Source organism: Centrocercus urophasianus, unplaced genomic scaffold (assembly GCF_019232065.1).
Source record: "Centrocercus urophasianus isolate 14NV4802_14NV808 unplaced genomic scaffold, USGS_Curo_1.0 seq_40, whole genome shotgun sequence".
Classification (NCBI taxonomy): domain Eukaryota; kingdom Metazoa; phylum Chordata; class Aves; order Galliformes; family Phasianidae; genus Centrocercus; species Centrocercus urophasianus.
Genome location: NW_024884978.1, coordinates 4,246,511 through 4,273,999, shown reverse-complemented (window position 1 = coordinate 4,273,999; position 27,489 = coordinate 4,246,511). Strand labels below are relative to the sequence as shown.

Genomic DNA, 27,489 nt, shown 5'->3' with positions numbered 1-27,489 from the left:
AAAAAAAAAATAACAACCGAAACCAGTGAAACATGTAAGGCTTGGTGAACCATCCAACTCCACTACTGAGAACAAATGAAAACCCAAACAATTAGGCATTCCACTTTGGAAATTAAGTCAATTATCTAGAAGTGATCACTAATATATCTTTAAAGGATTTTCAATATGCAATTATAGACTTGTCACATATCAGAGGCTAAGTGCACTTTAAAATGTTAGGCCATTACTGTTGTGCTGCTGCTCAGCACAGCAGTAATCCACAGACACCACTGCTGCAACCTGAATAAATGTCAAGGTGGTCCAGAAGCCCAGCAAATGTCCGTCTGAAAAAGCACAATTGTGAAATCACATCACCTGCAATCTCAGGTACCAATATTTTCCTTCTTTCCTGTGACCGACTTTTCAGTCACCCCAGGTTTTAAAGAAAAAGACAAAGAAATGCTAGATATTGACTTCTTAAGGAAAATGTTAAATCCTGATCTCCAAACACCTGCTAAAACAACACCACTTTCCTCCCATCTGTGTTTAGTCACATCTGGAATTTAGTGTGGCACTAAGTGCACAGGTGCTAGGGTGAGATAGAGTTGGCACTACAAAATGAGGAGAGAGACATGCACTGGTGTATTTTCTTAGGACAATTTGCCACCATCTGCAGACATTCTGCATTAAAGCTGCTTTTTCAACCTTCCACCTGCCCTACTCTTCTCCTTGGCGTTGTTTCCCAAAGAAGTCAAAGTTTTATCTGACAACCCAGTGGCTTTGTTAACTCAGCTGACTTCAGTCTAGATAATCCTGTACAGTACTAACCAGGTTAGCATCCCAGCTATCAACACAACCCCAATCTCAAATCAACTTAAAATGCTAGCACAGACATTTCTGTTTGGTTTAGCTATCATATAATGACATGACAAAAATAAGATGAATTTTAGTATATGCTCCTTCTCTTCAAGCAGATAACAGAAATATGTCTGGCCTTTAGGAAGGAAAAAATGTCCGAACTTCAGTCTAAGGCAAAGTAGAAAATAGGATTCCTACAGTTACAAAGCTATAATAGCTCTGGGCATTTCTTCCTTCTATATAGATAACAAAAGCTGTCTTCTTAGGGGCCTGATCCCCTTTCTCTTCCAATGAAGTCTGGTCAAATCGTAGAGTGATTTCAAAAGAGCAAGATCCGAACCCAAGCATGCACCTAGCAATTACATAAGAACCTAGCAGTTCTTAGGTTAGGTAAGCCAGTAGAAGTTTGCAGGAGAAGTGGGGGATGGAACATTTGGAATTATACATCTGTCTGAGGGGAGGGGTCTCATTTATATTTTCCTGCCTATATGATTCTATCTTTCTCAACCTCATACTTGGGTCTGAGATAGAGAGCAAGGGCTGCTGCTTCAGCTCTCTGTGCAGAAGAAAATCTCAAAGGCTCATTATCTGAAACCAACCAGGCAGTGCTGTGAAAGGCCACTTCAGTCACAGTCTTGCTAGCATTTCAAGGTACAAGTATCATGTTTTCTTTCTTTTTTAGCACACAATTCAACCTCCCAAAAGAAAGATAATCCCAACTTTTCATTAGCCAATTTGTGGTCCCACTGTATGATTTTTACTGTGTTTAGACTTGATTCACTCAATTCAAACAAAAAATTTCTCCCATTGATCTTTTTAGTTGTATCTGTTCAGCTCTTCTGCAAATGGGGCCTCAGGGGAATGAGGAAACATATAATCAGTGACCACCCTTGAAAAGTTGGATTAAAGTGAGTTGCCAAGCAACTCAAATTCCGGCAGAGACAGGGATAAAATTCTACTCTCTAGAGAAGTCTATGTGACTGTCTTCTCTTCCTGCAGTTCTCTTTAATTCACTGTGTCCCACAATCTCTGCAATAAACCGAAAAAATGCTAAATAGTGTCTTTTCCCACATAACCCTTGCACGTAACCTTACTTCAGTTATTTCAAGATTTCTGAGTGTTAAGATGATTTCAGATCGTGAGAATAACAATTCTTCACTTGTCTCTCCCTGCTCTTATTTTTTAAGAAAATTTAAAAGGAAAAATCTACCCTGGCATCCCTCTTGTACCTACCGAAGTGATTACAAGGTCAATTCTTTCCTGTCCTTCCCATACCAAACTGGTTCAGACCTAATTTTCTCCTCTTTTCTCTCCTTGCCTCCTCCATCCCACAGCACCTCATTCAGGCACCGTCTCCTCCGCACCAACTGTTTTCTCGTCTTCCCACCCTAGCACCAAGTACAGCTGCCTTCACCCAGCCAGCCAGTCCCAGTTAGAGCAAATACCCAAACACAGCCCAAAGCACTTCGTCTGATGAAGGTGCAGGATTTGTAATTTAGTTGAAGCCTATCAAGGCAATTTGTTTGTCTCAGATGCTGACTTTATTTTTATCATGCTCACATAAGAATTCATATGCATGTCTGTGACATGTTATATATCTGTGTACAATTTGCATAGCAATTGCCACCATAATAAATGTGCATGTGCTTTCTACGAAAGTAAGAACAACAGCAGATCAAATAATGTGGGAAGCAATCAGTAGATGAGATATGAATCCTTCCTTTAAGAGTAGCTTACTGGGGGTCTGTGGGAGTGGGAGAGGGGATATGCGTAGCGAAGTGAGTGTCTGGACCAGCAGTCACAGTATGAACAAGAAGTTTAATACTAAAGGGAAAGGGATCAGGGATCCAGGGATCACAGCTGTTGGAGCACAGTTTGCTGAGCCACTGCTTTTTAGCAAAGGTCCTAAATGTAGAAGACAGTGAACTAGGGGTTAAACTCTGAAGTTCTAACACCCATGGACTTTTCTTGCTCCAGATCTTTCACATCCCTTTTTCTCTTGCAAAGTGTTCTCAGAGCTGCTCCATCTCCCACCAGCCCATACCCTGCATGTATTTGAAAGAAGCATTAGAATCGTGTTGATCTGCAGCTAGCAGCAAAAGCTTTGAAAAAAAGAATTCAAGAATAAGCAGACAAGAGAGACCCTTCATCTAAAACTTTCCAGCCCTTAAAGCAAGAGGTCTGGGAGTCTCCTGAGACAGATTCCATTGTATTAACTTGGGAATAACTGAGAGTAACAATAACACTTTCTTATCTTCCTTGGTACTTGAAGAGGAACGTAAGAATGCCAGCTCTCATGTCTGGGAGGAGATAGCTTACAGTTAGGGCAAGTCAGATGTATACTTAGTGCGATCAGTGGAGCTGTGCTGACTTACTGTGCACCTCGGTTAGGTCGGAGTAGCACTGAAAAGCTCCAATTAGGAGGAGAGCTCCATCCTGTCAGGCACTAGATAAATACCTGCAGTCATGCATGCCCTATCCCAAGGAGACAAGCTAGGCTGCCTTCTAATGCTTCTAATTGGGCTTTCCTTGAAACAGATCCCAAGTCTGCAACATTTGCAGAATGTAGCTGTTTGTTTACTCCACTGGACAGGAACATGAGAATTACTTTAGTCTACCCCTTGTTAAATGCAGGCCTTGCCAATATACCAAAGGATTGAACTCAAAGTCTAATGATAAAGTATAAACTGTACCTTCATTCTCCAGACTCCAGGTATTTGGCTGGCTCATCAGCGTCTGCTCACCATAAACAAAAATTAGCTCAGCCCTGTAAGCTCAATAAATTGGACATTTATAGTTCAGGCACACTTAACTGCCTATAGGAATTTCCAAGCTTAATCCTGCTCTTTTAGGTGAAGTTTTGAATTTCCTCTCCTTTCAGAGAGCAAAGAGGGAGAGAAGAGAAAAAAAGAAAAGAAAGTGGACATCCATATGCCTTCTTTTTAATCCTGCATCTGAAGGCAAGTGACATTTCCCTCGTGGTCCACTGATAGCTAACCTGATCTTGAGTCAGCCCTTTCTGATACGGCCATTCGTTGTGCTTTTTGTTTATAGTTGTTCACATGTTGTTTTAAATAGCTAGCATAAGTGTTTTCAACAATACGAGGAGGTTAAGCTATCAATATGAGATCCATACTGTCATTTATATCCTAACTAATCAACTCTGTCAGAGGAATCATAAGACTCATCATAGATATCTTCAAAAAAACTGTTTCGAGCTTGACAAAACACAAGTCCAAATGATGTGTAAATTCTAACTTGTAAATAACAAGTAGAACGTTCTCTTGGGGGCAGTGGGAACTAAAACTTGCCCTTCCTCAGGAACAGCTATGTTAGGTAAGGCACGAGGGAAAGGAGGCCACATAAAACACTTGTAATGTTTCAGCATCACCAGAGTTTAACCTGGGAAAGCATTTACTGGAAAGCTTCCAATTCTGCCAGCTCTTTCTTACATACTGGATTCTATTCCACAGCTGAAGACCTTCAAAATAAAACCATGCACTGGAAAAGCAGATTGACTTTTTGGCAGCAAGTCAATGTGCAAATACTAATGAAATAATCTTCGTAAGTAGTCAGATGATTCAAAGGTCAACAGTGCATATGAAGAACTTCAGAGCATTTAAGTTATTATCTGTTTTGTCTTTCAGGATCCTGACAGCTTCTGTATTCTTAGTTAAGGGTTTAAAAAAAAAAACAAAGAGCCAAGATTCAATGACTAACACAGTCAAGCTCTTCGTATTCCTACCCCTGATTTTTCAGAAGGTTAGGTGGACTTCTAGTCTGCATTCAGAAAGCACACTGGATAAATGTAAACTCTATTTACCATGTTCACTTTACCCCCTTTCCAAGTAAACAACAGAAATGTATACAAAGTAGGTTCATTTCATCCCAGGAGGGCCTACACTGCTTTTTGTATCCCATTAATGGAACTGGCTTATTTAAAATCACTTTTTATTTAAGCTTTGCTTATAGAAAATGAAATAACCTTAGCCAGTAGAAAATCAGAAATAAACATGCAAAATTGTAGGAGAAAGAAATGAATTTCCACTTTTCGCTGCCCATTTCAACCAGCTCAAACACAGAAGAGTTGAAATGGTTCTTTCTGTACAAATGCTATCATTTCCACTTAAGGTACTACTCACTTTTTAGTTTCCTTATCCTTAACACAGATCAACTAGAAAAGAAAATCCTAACCTTGGAATCAGTAACAGCTTAACCCTTCTGACCCAACACTTACTAAAGAAAGGAAAAACAAGAGAAACAAGATGGGAGCACTTCATTTCTGGCCATATTGATGTGTTTACAATTGCTGGGCAGATCACATCAGTTACAAATCAGAGTAACAAAGAAGGTGAAATGATAATTCTCATTTGCTAGTTGGGTTTCTGCATCTCTCACCAAAAACATGAAACACTCAGAAGATAAATTCCAAAGCAGCACAATGCCCTCCTGCCTCACGCATCAAGGCGCTCTTCAGTGTCTCTTCAGACACTGGAAATCAGAAGGGCTAAAAGTAACATGTTGTATTTCTAACCTATTTTCAGAGGGTCATTACTGCAGACAAAACAAAAAGAAGAGCTCAGCATTACAGGGAAAGTGATCTTAAGGGAAAGCACAAGTACCTCATATGACACGTGTTATCAGAGGTGGGAAATATCTAGGAATATCTGGAAACATCTAGGTTTAATGTCCAGCATTATGAACCTAATTTATCTAAAAGGGAGTAGTTGTGGACTATAAAACTACAGAAGAGCAAATACGGCAAGCATGAAAGAAACACAAAGACCTCAAGCAATCTGTGAGAAAGTGGAACACATCTAGGCTGGGCTAAAATAGAAATACTCAAACAAGGTATTTGTAACTCTACTGCTATAGCACTTAAAACATGCTAAATCTGAAATCTGCTCATGAATAGCACAGTAAGTTTCATGCTTCTAAGCGCTTACTGCAGTAACATGGTCTGTTTCCCAACATTTTTGCAGTCCTCGGAGAGGTGTAGATGCAGATTTAATGAGCAATGCATGCCATCTGTTAATATTGCCTTTAAGAGCAACTGTGAAAAAAACAGCAATACCAGGAGTGCAAGGGATGGCAGAAGCTTTAAAAAAAAAAGGACTATTGATAATAGGGCCCTCCTTGTATGATTGCTGTAAAAACAAATCCCCCCAAATGAGCAAACTACATGTTTATGTGGCAACTGTAATATTTAAGGCAGTCTTAAACTTGGATTAGAAGCACAGAATAAATGTCTGGGTTAACAGAGCTAGTAGGCACATTACTTCAGATCAAAAGACAAACCCTCCCACTAATGCATCCCAGGACCTGATCCCCAAGCACACATGCTTTGGGTTAGCTCCATTTTCTTACAAAGTAGAAAAGATCTTTTGAGTTGCACTGATTTACATAAGTACAGGATCTGGCTGCTTGTTATTTTACACTCAAGCCAAGAGGGTAAAAACTGCTCTAATTCTAATAAATTAGTATTTCTCACTTGCTCAGCAGGATTATAAAGAACTACTTTGGATGCTAGTAGACTCTGGTCTCTAAAGTGTCTAAACAGAAAAATCTGGGTCTGACAGAGAAAGACATTTTCAGCTATTACATAGGGCTGAATTCCATGAAGCCATTCAGTACACCAACACAAACACAGGGAGTCTACTTGGTGTCACTTCACTCAACGACTGCCACAATTTGTGCAGTGTGAGCACAGTCGGGTAGAAAGTGCTCCCAGTGGCTAGCCAAAGTGATAGCTAAAGATCAGGGTAGTTTTCCACCCTACTGTGAGGCTGTAATTTAGACCACAACATGTGGTTGAAGCTTCAAATCCCGCCTACAAAGCTGCAAACTTTATTCAACTCCCTTGTGTTGGAAGCTCAGTTAGAGCCTAGTTCTCCCAGATCAATCTTCTATAGAGCCTCACAAGAGGCCTGGCCTTATGTTTATGCTGTATCAGGTACTTCTGTCACATGTAAGGTCACTATTTCTTTACACTTTCACAATAACTATCTTCATTGATCTACAGCCCTCAGTAAGTGAAACTGTGGTTTTTGTTTACACGATGAACTCTGATTTCCTAGAGGATGAGGACTGTGCTTCCTAATGACTGGCGATGACTTCTTAGGGGATCTCATCTCCTTCATACAGTCACATATTTAAGTCTTATGTTAATGCTTTTGTCTTTCTTCAGATAATATTGAGAAATCGCCAAAAATCCATTTAAGTGCTTTGAGTTTACTTCCACAGTCCCAGTTTTATCTGAACACGTTATTAGATCTGGAGGAAAAGAAGCAATTGGAGGTCCATAATTTGGACAATTAGCTATCTTGGCCTAGTTTATCCTGCGTAGATTTGCAACAAGAGCAGATGTAAAAGCTCCTTGCAGTCCTTAATCAAGACATGCTACTACTGTGACACCAGAAGGCAAAAAACACCAGGGTTCAGAAACAGAGATGGCTGCATGAAAAACAGAGCTCAGAATTCGCTAGAATTCTCTCACAGAGTTGGAAGTTAATTATAAAGTTAAAGCCACATTACCTTGCTTTATGTCAGTATAAACATGCAGCATGCACTCATAATAAGTTAATAATCATAAAATTTTATTATATACTGACCCTTTAAATCAGAATTGCATTCTTTATCAATGATTTTAATGGCTTATTAATTTATACTCCCTTTTTCCAGGCGAATGAATGCAACTACAGTTAAAATGCAAAACCTTACTTTCCTACAACTTTTCCACATCTCCTGCAGTGAACACAAAAGCAAAAAAATTTCTGCCTGTTTTCACCACATAATGACAGGAATCAAAACTGCATTCAAAGCAAGATATAATTTAAGCATGCTTCCTGTTAAAGAGTTAATTATACTGTGGTTTAAACAAACATCAAAACCTAGTTGTTTAAAGCTTGACTGTTTTCATTATTTATTCAGCCAAAACCAGTTTCTTTTTTGTATATGATGTAGATGTTGTATCTGCACCCATCTGCATGCATCAGGTACTCAACTCTTTCCATCAAAGGAAATAATCATTTTTAAATGAACCCATTTTACACTCTTCTGTAACAAAACCAAACACATTTTTGTAATTACACTTTTAGAATGGAGTATTTCACAAAACTACACATGAAAGCCAAAACAATTCCAACTTGCAACCTTAAGTACAGGCACGGTAAATAGAGCCCAAAAGACATAAATGAGGGGCTCAATCACTCTGCTTTTCTAATATCAGACCATCCACTCAGCTTAGAATCCCCAGAATTCTCCCAGCCATAATCAGCCTGATTTCTTCTACATGCTGTTCTCTTTCCCCCACCTCCAGTCTCCTCCATTCTTGACTGATGACTACCTGTTAAAATGCGTATTTTTTGTACACTCACTTTTATCTGGGATAAGCTTCCTACACCTGCATAGAAATTAAGTAGTGAAAAGAAGATTAGCCATGTCAGATCTCTGGGAATAGCCTCGAGCCCTGATAATCCAAACACTGCACTATTTTAGAAAATATCATTTCCCAGAAGCTTTAACAGCAGTTTTGCATTTGGTCACATCTTCCAACGTCAGTGAAGCCTACCTGGGACCACCACCACTGCTCATGGCAAAAAGACTGAGGGGAGAAAGTGGAGGTTTTGATCGTTAGGAACGGTGGCCACCACTTATAAGAAAGAAACAAACACAAGGTTTAGTTTTCTGTTCTTATTTGAGCTTCTACTAACTCGAGCTCATGTCTAAACATAGTAAAACTTAATTCATCCATCTTCATTTAAATTGAAATAAACTTTTATTACACTATAGAATAACATAAATAAAAATATATAAAGTTTAATTCAGGAAGAGCTCAGATCAGTGTCTCAAGGAGTCATGAATAATAGGATACTGCTAAAACCAAACATCACAAGGGATAGTTAAAAACATTACAAACCATATCTCTCAGTTACTGAACAATCTATAGGTTCAGTCAATTTAAAAGATCTAGGAACAGAGGTTTAGTGGATTAGTAACAACAGACCATTAATCTCTGCAGCCTCAATTTTAATCCAGCAATGACCAAAGTGATTGAAAATCATTCTGACCACATGACCAGCAAAGCTTCTAAGCGCAGTTCCGTCACATACCTGAATCCCAGCAGCAGAGGTCACAGTGTGCTTTCAGTGGGACTTTGTACCAAGAGACCTCTGCTTAATACTTGATTAAACTCAAAACCAACATTTTTTGGTGGAGTAATTCTGCAGCATACTATCTCTGTGAACTAGGAGCTGATCTGTAGGTTTTACTTTACTCTATATTTCAGTCTGCATTAGCAAAGCTTGTTTTATTTTTTCCCCCTGAGCAAACATCCAAAACACGTTTGTGTTTGTTTCTACGTAAGTTTTTAAATAAATGTGTAGGAACTGATGGCTGTCATTCCAAGCAAATGCCAGGAGATTATTTCCGTACAGTTTATATAATATGAGTGAAAGTTACATCCAAAACACTTTGAGGTTTTTTGTTTTTCTTTTTAATGCACTAGTCCTATGCTGTGCGCTCTGGTTTTCTATCTAACAATGCTCTATTTTCAAGATTTTAAGTTCTGGAGTGTTCTGAAATATTCAAAGAGTAGGATCAATTTTTAGAGATGTGATGATATTATGTGATCAAGGCACATCTTCATCTGTTGGTGCTCAAGAGCAGTTTCTAGGATATCAGTAAAGCAGACATTGAAAGGGAGACCTTTCAGAGAGGATTTACATTCAACCGTTCTGCATTCTGAAATCTGAGTCACGGGTTCTTTTTCAGGAGCATTAGAAGGAAAGAAGACGATGAATGTCTTGTCAGATATGTTCTTTTATTACTGTGAAGTAAGGAATTATTTAAAAGCATGAAGACACAGAAGGTCCCACTTGCAAAGAGTAAGGAACTTAAAATGTGAGAGTTATGTGTTTGTGCAGCACCAAGTAGAGCCAAAGCAGGATAATGGCTGAAGAAGAAAAGGTTCCATGTCCTTTGGTAGACACAGCCAAAATACATAAAGCTGATGTAAATGTGGAGCTTTGTCTAGCTATTTTCATAAATAGTACTATAGTACAATAGTACAATACATTTTCTTGCCACAGTAGAAATCTAATCTTAACACCATATATGAATGCTGACCTCATTTAAAACATGAGCAACTTTTGAAGTGATACATACTGGCCCTGCTCCCACCTTCCCTCAGCTGTAGAGAGGCCAAGTTTGGCTCATTTTGCCCACAGACAGCATGATAGACAGAACCACAAGTATTTTTATATACTCCCCACAAGAAGTTTCCTCTATCTGTTCGACTAAACCCTGCTTATGCAATCTAGACTGTGCCAGCTGCTTGCACAACACTGGCAGGAGGTTTCCCCAGGCACCACTGTTGGCACCACCTGGATTTTTTGGGTCTCTCCTCATCCCACAGCACAGCTGTGCCGCCATCCCTGCAGCGCTCACGCAGGAAGCCTCGTAGCCCAGGCCTTCACATGGCACATCCTCTTTGTATCTGTACTTGAGGTCTGATCTGAATAAAATCAAAATCTGCACTGGAAGAAGAAGTGGAGCAGAAAGTCACATAAGAAAATCGTGGTGAATTGTCACTGATCTCTAGTTATTTCTGTGTTTTTGATTTTGTTTGCTGCAGTTCAGGGGAAATCTGTTTACTGTGGTGAAAAATGGCATCTGTTTCATCCAGGGCATCCGTGCAGCAAGAATTAACTAACTAAATCCAAATAATTTTAATTCTGATTGTACACTTTCTCTTGTTATGTTATTCATACTATAGAAGTCCATATCTTCCCTTTACCACACAAAGAATGAATACGATCAAAACTATTTTCTTATTGCATATATGACTTAATCAGAGATTATGAAAATTTCTGCTCATCCAAACCAGGTATTTCCAAAGATGTTGTATTATTCATGCATAATACCACTCCTTGTCCTTGCTTTGGCAAAGCTCTCGTACATCCTTAATCTAAATTATTTTACACAATCACACATTAAGACGCAGATACAGCAAAACTCTTCAGTTTATCTTTTACGTTTTGCATTTTGCTGGATCTGTGTATTAATGTTTAGCAATAAAATCTAAAAAGAATGACTGCATGTAGTTCACAAGAATGAAAACATACCTATGCTACCTAATAAAAGTAAATAGTATTATTTATTACTCTATTTTGCATCCTTTTCCACAGTGTGCTAAATACCTGTGACTCTAGAGCCAAGGCACAATTACAGACTGGCAAAGACGAATTGTTAACAACTTGGAGACAGAGCCAAGGGGTTTACTGAAGATAGAAATTATGCATCTGCAGGTAACTTTAAATCCCACTTGCAATTACTAACTGTCACGCTGTACCCCCAGGATCAGCTGGGCAAATGAGAGGAGATTGCGGAGTCCTTGTAGATTGTTTCGCTTTCCAGCAGGCAAAAACTTACCATAACAATAAGACAATACTTATAAATAGGAATACTAACAAAAAAGAAAAAAGAAAAAAAAGAAAATAGGAAGCCAGGTGAATGCCCACATCCATTTGCACAGCATATCCAGTTACTGCAGCAGTTTGTGGGTCTGCTGAGCTCCCCAGCCCCATGGGAAAAGCAGGGCAAGGGCCTTGGCTGCCCTCAGCCTCCTGCAGATGGGAATGTGAGGCAAGCAGGTAGGGGCTGCCTGTCCATTACTCCTAGTCACAACGACGACTTAGAGGAATTGTACCTCATCATAACTTCACTGCCATGACTGTGAAGAGCAGAAATACCGTGTAATGCCCATGCAGAGAGAGGAGGAGGGATTGGGACCCCCAACCCCATGCTGTGGCTCCTCACCCCAGCTGAGGACACATCGAGCTGAAGCAAACTGCCCAGGGCGGAGGGTCTGGAGGTAAAGGAGCGGAGCTGGCACCAAGCTCACTACTCTGCTGGATGGAAAGTTCTAGAAATTCAAAAATGTCATTCTATGTTTCTCAGGGCCAAACTTGCAAGATTTTCACCATTTGGCTGCAGCTGTCCCAGTCAGAGGTCAACTGCACATATCTCAGCAGAACTCTTCAGAATGATGTTTCCAGAAGGTGTTTGCAAGGGCTGGAGTGCCACGGGGCAGTCATCTTGCTGAGGGACAAAGAGCTGCAGGCTGGCCACCTTCCTACCAGCACCAGGCATGTCTGAGGAGAGGAGACGTGAGAGGAGACAAGTCCACACCAAGCTTCTTTGGCCTGTCAGTGAAAGGAAGTGAGGTAAGGAGGCTAAGGGCAGGCGGGATGTTGAGGCACCCAACATGGCTGACCTGCAGCCACTCTGCTGTGTGGGCTCAGCTCTCACGTGTGACCCAAGGCAGGGGACGAGGCTGTGACTTGTCTGAGGCTTGTCAGGCCTGCTCCCTAATTGCTGTGAGGTGACTGCCAGTCTGTGACCAGAAACAAGGCTTAAGAGTCATCCTGGAGCTGCAAGGTGCAAGCGAGTGTGAACAGGAACTGTTGTTAAATGTTTATATTGCTGTTAGGTGATCTGTCACACAACATTTTACCTCATTTTCTCCGTTGTGTTATTGTGGTCAACATCTCTTACTGCCTGCAGACTGTTACAAGGATTGTCACTGAAAGACAACATTGTTTTTTCCTTTTTGACTGAAATGCAGTTCAATCTCTTCCCATTCACTTTTTTCATTCTTGGAAAAATCCGTGCTCTACAATCCCATTCAGAGAAATCTGCTGTTCATACACTTCCGAGCAGCAGGGTTAGGACCAACGCTGGCTCAAACACTGTTCTTTTTTTTCTGTAACTGCAGCTTCCCCTATGGGACACAGCATGCCCCTCTGTGAATGGTATGAGTGTCCACCCACGTGTGAACAAATAGCACTTTCTCCATAGAATTTCATTTTCTGGGGACAGTGTATTAAAGTAAAATTATCCTTTTCATCCAGCATGCACCAATCTTCACTACCTTCCCCCTAAAGAGAAACCAATAATCATTTTATTTTCTCTGCCATAGTGGCAAATGCAAATTAATGCTCCTTCTAGCAGCCCAAATATGCCACCCAGCCAAATGAAACGTCGCTGTGGCAGCAGCAATCCTTCCTGACCAACTGCCAGGAGAACAGCTATCAGGCACTTTGCTGGAAAGCATCATTTCAAATGATACCACCTCTCAGTCACGTGTGCCAAAAGGCCTTTCGCTATTACTCATTATCTTTTTCTTTCAGCATTAACAAGGAAAATTCTGTAGGTGTCCTACTGAGCTAGTCTTTCTACCCATGGCAGAACAGAAAAACTCCATTCTGAGGAGTATTCTTGAAGCAGAACAGTGCATTATAGTAGCTAACAGTAGGAAAGAACTTAATTTGGAAACAACCCACAAAACTGACAAGATGATTTTGCAAAAAACCACATTTTCCCTCTAAATCTATCTACTCAAATATTACTTTCAAAAGCTAGAGATGTCAACACATTTAGAAAGGAAAAAATGATAATGCTGCTTAGCTTCCTCCTCCCTGCATGCTTAAAAGCCAGTGCCCAACTCTGTCTGTTCCATACTTAAAAGCCAGATGACAAACAGGATATTCTGAGCAAGTTAAGCTCTTGATACAGGAAGTAAGAAAGAATGTCTAAATTAATAGATAACATTACGGATAATATCTATCTTTATTTAGGTATCTTGTTAAGAAGTGTTTTATAATTATTTTCTCTGAGTTTCACCTGCTATGATATTTTTTTTCTGGCAATAATATTACAAAAGATGACACTGTGGGGTATTTATTTTACTACAGAAATACAGACACACCAATCTAAACCAGAAATATTTTAGTATGGAAAAATACCAAACAATGAAAGCATTTATTTTGTTTAATTCCGACCATTGCTTTGGATACTCTCAATGTGTGGGAAGTGATCATTTATAATTTTTCAACGAGAATAAAAGAAAAAAGGAAAAACGTTAGGGATGCAGCCTTGCATAGAGCTGTGCGTGGCACCTGCTCTCAAAAGGAGCATGGAGTCCCACCATCAAAAGCTTCCCTTACTGTCAAGCTTCAAGTTTTTGCAATTTCTAAGGCCTACATCTGATTAACACTAAAGCCATTTATAATATTCTCAGAGTTCTAAGGTCTTTTAAAGTGGCTGTGAATATAGGTTCCCTTATGCCTTCTTACCTCAACTGTCAGCTGTTAAGCAGTTGGTTAATATGGAAAATGTCTTCCATGTTGACAAATATCTTCACACTGCCTGTGAGACACCCAGTGCTCACCTGTGTCACCAGAAAGGCTTCTGGACTACAGAAAATATAGATATGAAACGTTTCACTCATCCCTCTTATGCCAATAACAACTTCCTGTTGTATCTTCGAGACAGAACAGTGGAAGAGCCTGGACAGTTTTTTAACTGTCAGTGAGGAACACAACAAGGCCAAAAGGCCACTTTGAAAACTGGGTGTCTTTATTGTTGAGATCTGTAAAACAATAGCACTGATTGCTGGTTTCTTCTCTTCAGTTTACTGGATGGAAAACAGCTCAGCATAATATGTGCAAAACTATTCATAAATGTTCCCTTCGACTACCTTTACATAAACTAAAAATATGTCTGTTGTTTTTACACTCTAGTGCCTATCTGGTCATGCTCTAGCTGTAAAACTAACAACAAAAATAGAAGGATGAAAAATACAGGACACACACACAAAAGAAAAGCTGACACTTATATGGGACTACAAGGCTATTTCCATAGAATTTTAAAGCAGAAACATCTTCACACCTTTTGAAAAGGCGGCAACATCTCTGAAGTGAGAAAGCATTCACATGATAAGAAATGGAGAGGCTTTGGATATAACATATGGCCTCCATCCTGTGTTTGAATGTGAGCAGGAGGATTGAGTCCACGTGGATTTTCAGTAATATCAACAAACGCCATGCAGGCATGAAGGTTTGCCCACACACATGAAGCTGTGGGAATAGGGTAAAGCAGAAAGGAATACTATAGTGGATTTGATGCCAGAAGATCTTAACCACCAGATGTACCAGGCTGCATACTCTACCTGCCTATGTGCCTAGTGATTTCTTCCCTCATGTGCTATGAATAATTCCTTCCCCTAGGATACTACTTTCCTTACTTAACAAACGTGCCAGAAAAAGCTATTTCTGAAATAATTATTCTCAAATAATCAACACAGTTTCAACATTTTTGTTCAAACATAACGAGCTATTCAGTGTTAGCTACTAATGTACATGAGAGCCTTGGTGTTCTTCTCTCCTACAGAACCACTTGTGCTAGCTTGAATTACCTCAGATTGTGTAACAGTAAGAAAAGAAGAGTTATCAGACCTTATGCATCATCATTCAATTACTAATTCAAGCCCTGGCATAATTTAGAGTTCCTATAGGACATCTCTGTGCTATGCCAGGTAATAAGAGCTCAGAGACTACAGAAGCAGCAAGACAGAAAATGAAATGCACTGTGCTCCAAGGACCCCCATAGACCTCAATGCCAGGAGACACTTGATACACAGGAGATACCTCTGACACTTAGCAGGTTTTTGATCCCATTATAATTGTCCATGATACGTGATTTATGACCCACATGACTTCTGCCAAATAGGCCAAAGCAATTACATCATAGAAGGGATGTCCCTTCATGACTTCAGGATGATAGCAAAAGATGAAAATGCTTTCAAATAATGAGAGCTGTGAGACTTGCACAGATTCCATCCATTTTAGTTCCTGCAAACCAAAACAGTAAGAGGTAATGTACCAATTCATGGGAAGCCACGAGAATGTTGAACACACAGGTTCTATAAACCATTTTGTTGATGGATTAACAGAAAATGTACATAGATATCTTTTTAATCAATGCCTACTATGGTATCTTTCCCTTATTTAAATGAAATATTCTGCAGGAGTTTCAAAACAGTATCCTGTTTTTTATCCTGAAATTGATTTTTAATATTTAGAATCACAAAAAAAAAAAAAAAAATTAAAAAATGCACTGGTTTATACAGTTGACAATGCAAGTAAATTATGGCAGCCATTATGGGATCAAAAGCATCTGACCTACAGCTGAGAACACTGATGGTAATTAATCTTAGGTGATATTCTCATCAGGAAAGGAAAAAAATTGGTTGTCATACTATCAACCATAATCCTTTCCCTATACAAACAGTACAGCCTCTGTGCCATCATGATCTGCAACTCCAAAAGAAGCAGAGGGGTCTTATTTCAGCTTTCTGTTTGGAGGACATCTTCATTTTGACTACCCTGTGTTCTTCTGGTATTCTACCATAACTCAAAACGTTGAAGTCCATAATACAAATCAAGACCAGTTTTCTTCATACATTACACCTCAAAGGAATAAATATGCATCATGTCTTACAGGAAAGAGAGGCCTTTCATTTCTTTCTAAAAGATACAAATTGTTTTCTTGGTCCTTCAGTCTATTCTTATTTCTCATTTCCCTCTGCAAGAATTCTTCTTTCAAACGATTTCAAGTTTGCAAAAGCCTTAATTCAGTATGCCAAGAGATCTTAAAATGTTGTTTGCAAAGTTTGCAGACAAATAATTTCCCAAGCATAAGGGCCAGTAATTAAAATATACGTATATTCCTAAATCTCAGTACCATTTCTTCTAAACCAAGCAATGTAATACACGTAATAACAATAACAAATGTTAGATCATTTATATACATCATATACATCATATACATGATGTATATCATCATATACATGAAAATGTATAAGCCTCCTTTAAATAGATTATTTTCCATATAGTAAGCATTAAGGTCCTACCAAAACTAAGTCTTAAAAAATAATGGGAGAGATAGCAAAAAACCAATTGTATATCTTCATTATTTAATTAAGAAACAGCAGTAGCGCTACATTCAGCATACTTTATATTTAAATTCATCAAATAAGTAGCAAAAGATTTTGTGACATAGGCTGAACCCATCTTTCAAAGAGAAGTTTACTAATAAGGATAATGACTTATCAGCTAACTTAACAGCCAGTTCTGTCCGACGATTAACGCCATCCCTCTGAACGGCAGCCCTCAAAAGGCCCTAATCCAGATATTCACTGGAATTAGTGGGAGGCCGGTGCAGCCTGACGTGCACAATGAATTCAGCCTGTGCTGATGTTCAGGAAAGATCCACGCACAGAACAGTCCTGTCTCTGCACCGCTGTGACAACCTTCCTTGCCTCACATTCTGCTCGTTTGTAGCACTGTGCCTGAACTGCAGGGCTTTTCTCAGCAACGTGTTGAATGAATGGCCAGCGCTGAAGTGCCACACAGACACAGCTCCTGGAATCCAGCATTAAATGGAGGCAAGCCTTAAGAGAGCCTGTTACACCTTCCCTCCCTTGGACTGTTATCCAGACACCCCAGCTACACAGTATGCTACAAAACATAGCGTGGAAAGGATGGCAAAGAAAAGATACATAGCATTAGTGTCAACGAGGTATCTACAAATCTTAATCCTTTCCACCAAGGTGACAAATCCTGAGGATTCCCGAAAAAAATACAGATCCTTAGGAAGAAGAAAAATAAAAAACCAAAGGCTAAATGCCTCTATGTTCATAATCCACATGCTTCAAAGGCTAAGACAAATTATTTGAAACTGCAGCTCTGCCCATGCAGCAAAAGCATTCCATCACTCATTTATTTCATATATTCCTTCACAATAAAATTAAAAGAAAAAAAAATAATTTAAAAAAAATGAAAAGGAAAACAGGAATTGGAATCCTCTGTAATGAGAGAGAGAGAGAGAAAGAGAGGGAAGAGACCCCCTGCAGGACTGACCTCACTGTCAGTCTCAGGAGCCTGGATTCTCATTTGGGAAAGCAAGAAAAGGAGGGAGGAAGATTAGGAAATGCTGGCAGCTAACTGCATGGCATAAGGACCTGCAGAGAATGGGACAGCTTTGTTCTGTCTCAAGGTATTACTGTTAGGATGGCCAAGAAAGTGATAACCTTCGTTTTTCCATTCTCACCGTGGTACTTAAGGAAGTGCCTAATTTGAAGAGAACTGGACAGGCGGCATATCATGCTGAGCTAAATAGATCAGCGTGAGATTTAAATGACAAGAGGCAGCAGGTTTTGCTGTTCTAAAGAGAGAGAGAATTATTCTGATGACATCAGTGGCACCAGTAGAAGGTCAGCTTGGGGTGCTGCTGGTGTCACCTGAGTGCCTGGTAGCAGATGGTGCCAGTCTGGAGGGATAAAAGAAAGACTGACGTGCCACACAGGCTGACAGCAACAGAATTTGCTTAGGAATAAAGGAAGTTTTAGGTCAGATGCAGGCAGTATTAATATGTCAGCACCAGTGTCACCAGTCCAAGGGCTGCAAGGCTGGGTCAGTCAGAAAACGCTGCAGGAAGCGCAGTGAGGGCAGGCACTGCCAGGGTGAGTGCTGCAGGATCTGCTGGCTGTGGGCCGGCCGAGCCGTTCTCTGCACGACCCCAAGGGAGCTTTGGAGATCCCTCTCCATCACCACAGCTGTGTCAGGCTCTGCTGTGCCCACTGGGATGCCCTTCTCTCCCCCTGCAGAGCACTGGCTGGTGGAGCTCAGGTTCTCGTTCCCGGACTTACGCAACACCCAGAGGGCAGAAGCAGCCTGCAGGGAAGCGGAACGGCAGGAGACACGGGTGGCCTGGATCCCCATAGGGCTCGCTGAAGTGTCCCGAACTAGAAGACTGGCCACCTCCCCGCTACTACCTCCTACAACATAATTATTCCAGCATGACTGACATGACAAATTAACAAGGCAGCCAGGGCTTTTGCAGCAGAAGGAAGTGTTTTCCCCAAGAATAAATTGTTTCAATCCTTTACGCTAGACACCCAGCCGTGCCTATTCATTAATTGGACAAGCTCTAGTGACAACTGAAATTACCTGATTTCTGTATACTAGAGGAGAGAGAGATCTTTTCATGCTTAAAAATGAGGAGTCTAAAGCTGGAATCCTAGCCACCGAGTTTAAGAACTTCAAGGGCTATGAAATTCTGAGATTACTGCAGTGTTGGGATTAATTATCACAACCAGAATACATTAGGAATTTGAAGCACCTGCTTAATCACTGCACTGTGGTTATTTATTGCAACCAGCGTATCGTAATTACAGGTACTGGATATAAGGGGGGAACTGATGGCTGATGGTTTCTGTCATGATCCACTCACAATATGTTGTTCACGCATTATTCAACTACAGCTTAGATCTGCATTTATCCATCTCTTGCCCCTCGCTTAGGGAAACCCCGGCAGCCCTGCCAGGTATTTCTCACCCACACCCGCCCTTTCTGTGCTGGTTGCGTACCTGAAATGCAGACAATGAAATTCGCTTGCAGAAGAAAAAGCACCTCCCAAACAATTTCCATCCTCTGATTCTCATGCCAAGTGCATCCCTCGGCGAAAAAAAATAACAAAGATCAATATCGCAGTTTGAACGATCCCAGCAATTTTCCTTCTGGACTTGCAGACTGTATTCCCCAGATGTGCTGACAACACATGTCCGAGCTCTCTCTGTGTACGGCTCAAGCAAGATCCCTTCCCTTCCTTCGCCCTCCAAAAAACACCACGAAGCCAACCGCCAGGACGGGGCTCTTCCTCCACGAGCGAGAAAAAAATCCGCCGGATTTCCCAACAAGACATAGACCACAAACCCCAACCGATCCGGTCCGGAGCGTCTCTATTCCAGGGCGGCCGGGTGCGAGTTAACCCCAAACTCTGCACGTCTCAGCGGGGCAGCGCCAACATGCCTGGGGCAGGGAGGCGACGGAGGAAGGGAGTTTCCTCTCCTGCTGCTACAAAACGAGCGGAAAGAGATTAATACCCGCTGCAAAGCCTTCGCCCCCCATCCCGACGCTACCGCACCTCCGCGGCGCGGAGCTGAGCGCGACGCAGCCGGCTCTCCAGCCGGGCGTTCTGCAATCCCCGGAGCCCAGGCTGCTTTCCGCCCGGTGACTGCAGGGGTCGTTCTTGCCCCGCGCAAAGCGCTGCCCGGCCCCGGCCGCGCTGCCCCCGCCGCTGCCGCCCACCGGGGCCGCTCCGACCTCGGCCGCGCAGCTCGGCGGCCCCGGGAGGGGCTGCGGTCGGGGCTGGGGGGGCACCGGCACTCGTCCCCTCCCCCTCAAATCCAAATCCCAACCGCAGAAGTGGAGGCTGCGGGCAGCCGGGGTTTGTGCGCATCGCCGGCCGGCTTCGCTAAGGATGCCGATATTTTAAAACTTATTTAAAGAAGGAGGAAAAGAAAAACAAATCCAAACTTCTCCCGGATTTGGCGGTAGGAAGGGGAACGTGAGCGTACGAGCAAGACTTAGCGAAGTACTTGTGCTGCAATGCACAGCTAATTGCATTCCCCGATCCACAATAGTTCTGCGGAGATACCTTTCCCCCTCCCCGTCCCCAAACAAGTACTGCCGATTTTGGGGCAATCTCTTACTTACCCCCAAATCCTCCCGCTTTTTACTGTTTTTCAGCTCATCAGATTTGTCACTCTCGCCTGCAGTCCCAAAAACAAACCGAGGTCAAGCTCCGAGCCGCGCGCTGCAGCCACCTACCACCACCTTTAGCTGCAAGGAGGTACCATCGCTCGTCGGCTTCCCCCCCTCCTCCCCGAATCCCCGCTAGTTCGCCATTTCCCCGAGCGGCGCAGCGTGCTGCGGGATGCCGCGGGCCGGGCACGGCGGGGCTCGGCGCGGCGGCGCGCACGGGCGCGGGCTGAGCGCTCCGCTCCGCTCGGAGGCGGTGCCTGGGCGGGCGGCGGCGGGGCCGCATCGCAGCGCGGCAGGGGGGTCTGCGGCGGGGAGCGGGCAGGGCCGAGCGGGGGAGGCGAGGAGGAGCGGCAGCCTTCCCTCTCTCGCGCGGCCGTCCGGCTTTTCGGGCACGTTCCAAAAGCGGCCGCTCACTTTGTTTAAAACGTGCGTCCAAATTTTAATTTTCTTTTTTTTTTTTTTCCCCATCCAAAAAGAGGTGCACCTGGAGAGGTTGCGCTTCCCGTTCTGCAGAAAGGGGAAGCCGAGTGCAGAAAGGCAGCGACGAGGGGTTGGGGAGCTGCGCAGCGCTGCGCGGGCGGTGCGTGGGGGGCTGCCCCGGGCCGCCCTGCCGCTATGGGGAGGGGGGAGCAGAAGCTGCAGGTCGCAAGTAAAAATCCCTGTTGAGAAGGATGTGAGATGGTGATCCTGCAACCGCTCCGACCGCGGGTGCCTTCATTGATCACTGCACGGCAGAGGGAAAGGGGAGGGAGGGGGATGCTTCGGGTTTCAAAGAGATATCCCGGCTCGCGGCAGGTACGCAGAGGTCATATTATGAATACTCCAGCGGGAGCTGCATGCATAATCGGTTGAATATAGGTTGGTTTATAAACAGCAAGCCCAGGGCTTCTTGGAAAATGCATCTTTGCCTGGATTCTAGTGAAATGGGAACGCCTGAGTGGGGAAGGAGGGGATCTGTACAAGAATAAACCACAGGCTTGGCTGTTACTGTCATCAGCTCTGAGAAATATGTGGGAGTCACAGGTTTCGAGTCATCCCGCCAGTATTTCTTTGCAGTAGAAAAGATTTCTTGAGCGATTCAAAGACATTGAATGGGACAAAATCAGCAGTGTTCGAAAGCACGAATCAGACTGTAGACACTTAGTAGTCAGTGTAATTCCTGCTACGGATTTTGGTAATTTTAAGGTAGCATCCTTGCACTGCAGCAGTGTCTGCTGATGCTTTCTCTCTCCTCTGATGGGTTATAAAAGAGACTCAGGATTTTAAGGAGGTGTTTGCCATCTTCTGGCCAGTAAGATCAGCTAAGTGCAGCTGGCAGGAACCACTGTTATTCAAGCCTTTAAGGACGCAGAGCTTAACTTAAAGAATTTTCATAATTTTTGATGGATTTTCAGTAAACAATGGGATGGTGTAGCAAGAGGGATTTCTTTCCTTGGTGGGAGTTGGTTTGAATACTTGAATATAAAAAATAGGAATTATCTATCTTTGGCAAAATGAAAATATTATAGGAATGGAGTACAGTATAGGAGTTAGGGAACCAAGGCATCCTGTGGGTGAGCAGGCTTTTATCAAGTATGGCACTGATATACCTGTGGGCTTTGAACGAGTTGTCCAGGAGAAACAGAATAGTGCAGACTTTGAAAGATGCTGAAATAAGATTTGCATCTTGTTCTTGAAAAGTTAATGAAACAGGAAGTGCGGGGAGCTCTTCTTTAGGATCACATTAAATAAAGACAAGAAAGCAGAAAAAACAATTATTACTGGGCCCAAGACCTTGTTTGTCGAGTAATCTGTGTTTTCAGAATCGTGTAAAATAGCAGATGCAGAACTCTTCTTTATGCCCTTTTAAAAGCCAGGTTAATCTCTCCTACTCTGGCATTATAAAAGAATATGCCATCCTTGTCTGGACGTATTTAAGCACGCCTTAGGAAATTCTCTTCTGCTGATGCTTACTAAACTCCTTTTCTCTAACAGATGAACATTTTCCATGGGGTTGGCTGTAAATTCTCTGTTGGACTTCCCAACTGATTTCTTAGAATAGAATCCCAATCCACAGCACAGTAAAATCATAAGGAGACTCTTACCTTTTATGCTCATATTTTACACAGTCAGCCTTCCTCCTAAACCAGAGTCCTTGAAATTATGTCATGATATGTGGGGAAATAAATGTCTTGAGCAAGTAAGAAATACACAGGATCGAGCAGAGGATGTAAAAGGCTGTAGCTTTTCTTCTAGTGACCTGCTCTAGGAGGGCGTGTTGTCCATTAAGCCATTGAGGAATCAGACTGGTGACAAGAGAGAATGCCAAATCCTATGCAGCAAGCTCATGCTTGATTCCTGTTAATGACAGTAGAACTTTACTGTGAGTTTAATGACAGGAAATGAGTTAGACAGTTGATGTTGGCCACTAGCAGATAGCCAAAAATCCCAACTACAGTAATTTTTGTGCATCTCTTCACTGTGGCATGTTAAACTCCCTTATGCAAGCCTTATGCTTACTTCAGTGGCCAGTGATAAACGAGTAGTTTGTGACTCGGATTAGCAAACCTATGAGGAATCAAAGCTGAAAGTTTCCTTCACCTGGAAAATACAGTAGTGAGCTCAGAAAACAGAACTGACTTTAAAATGTAGATAAATAATAATGAATTTGTTCTGCTGTCATTTACTTGGTCTGATGTTATTTGATTGGCAGTGGCCTTGGAGCTTGGTTTTGAAATCATTACGGCCACATTGGCTGCTGCAGCTCCGCAGGAAGGCTTGATTCAATAAAGTTGAATGGATGTCAACGTGGGCCTATTTCAAAGCCCACAGAAATCAATTTAAATATTTCTGCAGACTTCGGTGAGTTTTGGATCAGTCTCTCACTACAGGATTTGGCAGTGTGTTTGATCCCAAGGGAACTGGTTGAATATAATGCAGTGTATTTGGGATAGAAGGAAGAGGTGCTATGGAGCAGAACATAACTCTCCTGTGTTCATTGGCATGGTCCTAAGTTCAAACTAGACAAAAATGCAAGTTGTGGCATCAGTTCTTTATTGAATGAATTTCCATTCAGATCTCCTTCTGTAACTCACTAAAGTGAACAGGTTTGATATTTGCTACATATATTTGATTTCCATTCATGTTTGTACCATTGGCTAAACTTACCAAACTTACTCTTGTCAGCCTTTAAGCTGTGTTGAAGTCGCTGGACATCTCATGCACCAGAGCTAAAGATGACTGTAAGGTGTCTGTAGAAAGTCTCTGAAGCATGTTCATATTTTGAGAATTTTGCAATCCAGAAGCCACTGCTAGGATTTTCTGTCAGTTTATGAGTACCTAACATATTAGTTACAAGCTGGATGTCTTGATTCTTTGGGCCAGATTTACAGGAAAGGATTATTTTTTTAGCTATGCGAACAGAGTTCAAAAAATACTTAAAATTCCACATGCTTGAATACTTTTATACCAACAGAGTACATTACATTTCGGTAAGACAAAGCTATGGTTTGCACCTTCTCAAAGGAGCCAGCATTTGGACTCATTTGACACAAAATGAGCTTGGATGGGAAAAGATCAATTGTAGAAATTGTTTTGAACTGGGCAGCTTCTGAGCAAAATGTGTTGGACAGTGGCTCCTGCTGTGTTGATGGACGAGGTTGCTGCCATTCATCACTGCTGAGCTGCTGAAAGTTCCCACTGATCTGGTGCGGCATCTTGCCTGTGCGCTCCCCAGCTCATTTCTGTCAAAGTCAGTCAGATCAGCAAAGGCCTATTGAAGTTGTCTGAAACTTTGGGCTTCTTTCTAGCTATTACGCTGGCAGAGCTGGAACAACTCCTTCTCTTACCTGTCTCCTGCTGTCCCAGGGGTTGCTGGCCCCATGGCAGGGCTGATGGAAGAGCCTGTGAGTCAACTTACAAATTGCCACTGGGAACAGCCTAGGATGAACTTGTTTGTAGAAAGAAGACAGAAAGGACTTTTATAACTAGGCTGTAATTTGAATGTCTTCCACTGTAAGTTCCAATAACCTTCATACAAGGCTGTAAAATGCAATAATAAATTGCAAATTCCTGCAAAATAACTAAATAAACAAATAAATCTATGCATTGTATAGATTTGCAAACATTTGAAGATATGATAAAGAGTGACATACACATTTCTTTTAACGTAAGAATCAAGACTTGTCTTCTCATTCCTTTGGTCCTTATTTATTTGATCTGTGAGGAACTCTAATGTTAATGAATGAGAATGGAGTTAGGATAGAATTCACAGTCCTGATTGTACCAACATTGGCTGTATGGCTTTGGACAAAGTGCCTGGATCTCATTTTTTAGGATTTATAAAACGAGTTGCAATTAGCGAGGAATTCTATAAGAACAGGCCAATAATTTGCAGTAAGAAAGGCAGTATTGACTTTTGCCACTTCAGCAGTAAGAAGACAAGTTCTCACAGGTGCCCACGCTCCTCTGATAACAGCAGTAGGCAGCAAGTAGGGAGGCAGTGCAGCACTCAGCCGGATGCCAATCCTTCTCACTTCACCTCTTTCAGTGCTTTTCCACACTGTTCATTCACTGATGCTCCCTGTGTTCCCCCCTCCCCACAGCAGCGATGCCATGGGATGTGCTGTGCTGGTTTCCCATGTGAGACCAGGAGGCTCTGCTTGAGCTCTGCAGGGGTTTTACCATCACCAGCAGCATGCTGCCTGGCACAATTTCCCACTTGCCTGTGTGTGAATGCAGTCCTCACAGTCAGGTTTCATTATAAGCCTTGAGGTGGCTTTACAAAGATGCCCTGTTGCAAAGATACACCTTCTTTGTTCAGGTGTTAAGCAAGTTAATACTAAAAAGCTGCTAGCAATAGGTGAGTTGCTGTAACCATAAATCTAGTTCTCATGTTCTGTACATTGTTACTGCCATTCTTTCTTGTATTCTATGATTTATTTGAACTTTAAAACATCCCTAAGAAAGGAGTGAGGAAAATGACTGGCAGTTAACTATTATATCAATCAATGTGTTTTTCCTGTGACTCAATCTATTTGTTATCATAAAGACTTATTTTCAGTCCAAATCTCCCTTCCCTTCCTTTTTTTTTTTTTTTTAAATATCTGAACTCCAGTACACAGTGTTAAGCCATCAAATCTTTGTTTAATAGTATCCTGTTTCAAAAGGACGTATGTCAACTGTAGTGATTTTGTTTTTCTGGAAGCGAGAATTTAATCACAAAAGTGTTTAAAACCTCTTGCTATCTTGTGCATCCCCAGTAAACCTCAGTGTTCCTCAGCAGGCTTGGCAGCTGTGCACCCACAGAAGTAGGTTTTACTGAGTGGGTAAGTAGAGGGGAAACTGATTTTTGCTAATATCAGTCACTGGACTTTGATTCAGGGAGTGCAGTGGTTAGAGCCCTTGTAGTATCCTCATGCTATATGACAACAGTGGTGAATGATGAGATGGGACATTCTTTTAATTTAGCATTTGTGTTTGACTAAGTTCAGAGGCTGTATGGGCTGATGCAAGTTGTGCCAAACTCTTAATATTCCAACAAGGTCACTCTGGCAAACAGGGTTGTTTGACCTGTGCAGGTGCCTCTTCTGGTCACTCTCGTTTAGGGGAGTCATTTAATCTGCACTCTGGACTCAACCACAGGTGGGTGGGTTTAGGGTTGTGTGGGAATTGCAGTCATGGCCTGAACCCATGATGGAGCACCTGGAGAAGGGCACAGGCAGCCCTGGGAGCACAGCTGAAAGCAGTTCACCTGTGTGACCAGAAGGTTCCTCCCCTCTCTGAGCCTCACTTAAGGGCTGCCAGCCACAAAGGAAGGTTTTCTATATGGAGATCCCTTCTTTTGGAGATTTTTGGTGAGCCTTGAGACAGGTAAGCAAATTTTTCTTTCTTTAAGTGGGTTGTAACCACTTTTGGGGTATTTTTGAACTGTTTATCTGCTGTCACCTTTCCTTGTAAGTGTGATGTATTATGATGGACCTTGTCCTTAAATCCATGTATTTTTGCTGTATTTGAGAGGACTTTTTTAATTACTTAAAAGACATGAAAAGTTGCTGTTATGCACCTGAGCATGTCACCAAATGTTTCTGGCTGTTTCTAAAGCTCTGTGTGGCAGACACAAACCAGGGAAAGAGTGCTTCTTGCTTTCTGTTTTTCTGCCACTATTCTTCCCTCTTGCAAATCTGAATTAATTAAAAGATCAAAAGCAATATACTTTTTTGATACTGGAGTTCCTTTGTTATCTCAATCCAAAAGAAAGGAACGTATCTTTAAAATGATTCTGATAAGGGTCTCACTAATTCCTTGTTATGTAACTTGATAGTCAGTTGTTGCCTGGTGCCTCTTTAGTGTGATTTCTTATGCTACATGAAGTGGTTCTGATTACACTATCAGATGAATAATATATATGAGTGAGTCAAGGTAGCTATACTGTGAATTTTCAAGCCACGTTGCCCTTAGAGTGGACTGAGTTGGGAACTCATCTTTCTGCTAGGAAGCAATAGGTATCTCCCAGGGCATTTTGTTGGAAAAAGGTAAATCCTGAGCCTGTGCTGTTTCCTATAGGAAGTGGAGCTCATAAGAAGTTGAATCTGAGCATGTACATCTACCAAAAAAGTTCCCGTGCCCTGCTTCTTTGTGTGAGGACACTGTTTAGCTTTGTGTGCTTGTGGACAATGACACGTGGCAGTCTTCTATTCGCTATTCATTTGTATCAGTGCATGAGCCATTCTGCTTTCTGTGAGAAATACATTAGTGGCTTTATTTGTTTAATTATAGATAGCTGTTGAGAAGGAAGAGGAAGCATCATTAGTATGTAGTGTTGCTGTCTCTGTAGATTTCTTGTACTTTGTGATTAACGTTTTCTTAAACACATCCTTATGTAAGAAAATACCTTACTTTGCCAGTATTTTTTTAGCCAAAATCAGTTGCCACAAGTATTTGAAGGCAGGAATTAATACAGTTGTCTTAATGTTAGTTGTCATTCCCTGCTGCCTTTCACGTGTTGTGAATGTCCATGTAGTGCCAATTATGGACCTGAGCTTGATCCCATTACAATGAATGGGAGCTCCAACCTCGGATTTTTACCACATTTCCTTTGAAATTAAGCTTCATTTCAGCCTTTTGCCAGCCAGATAGCTTTCCACACAAAAGTAATTCAGCGAATGGAATTATTCATGTGCTTAAAACAGGCCTGTACTCAGTTTTTTTTTGTAGGAGGCATCCA

General features: G+C 41.8%; 1 protein-coding gene across 1 annotated transcript in view; it reads right to left on the bottom strand.

The window, feature by feature from the left end:
• CA10 (carbonic anhydrase 10) overlaps positions 1–20,297 on the bottom strand; it is a 152,945-nt gene extending 132,648 nt beyond the window's left edge. Inside the window, exons 1-2 of the mRNA XM_042833040.1 lie at positions 20,238–20,297; positions 19,109–19,595 (exon numbers count right to left, since the gene is read on the bottom strand). Coding sequence (XP_042688974.1) covers positions 19,109–19,169 — 61 coding nt within the window. The 5' untranslated portion in view covers positions 19,170–19,595; positions 20,238–20,297. The remainder of the gene's footprint in view (positions 1–19,108; positions 19,596–20,237) is intronic.
• Between the last annotated feature and the right edge of the window lie 7,192 nt (positions 20,298–27,489).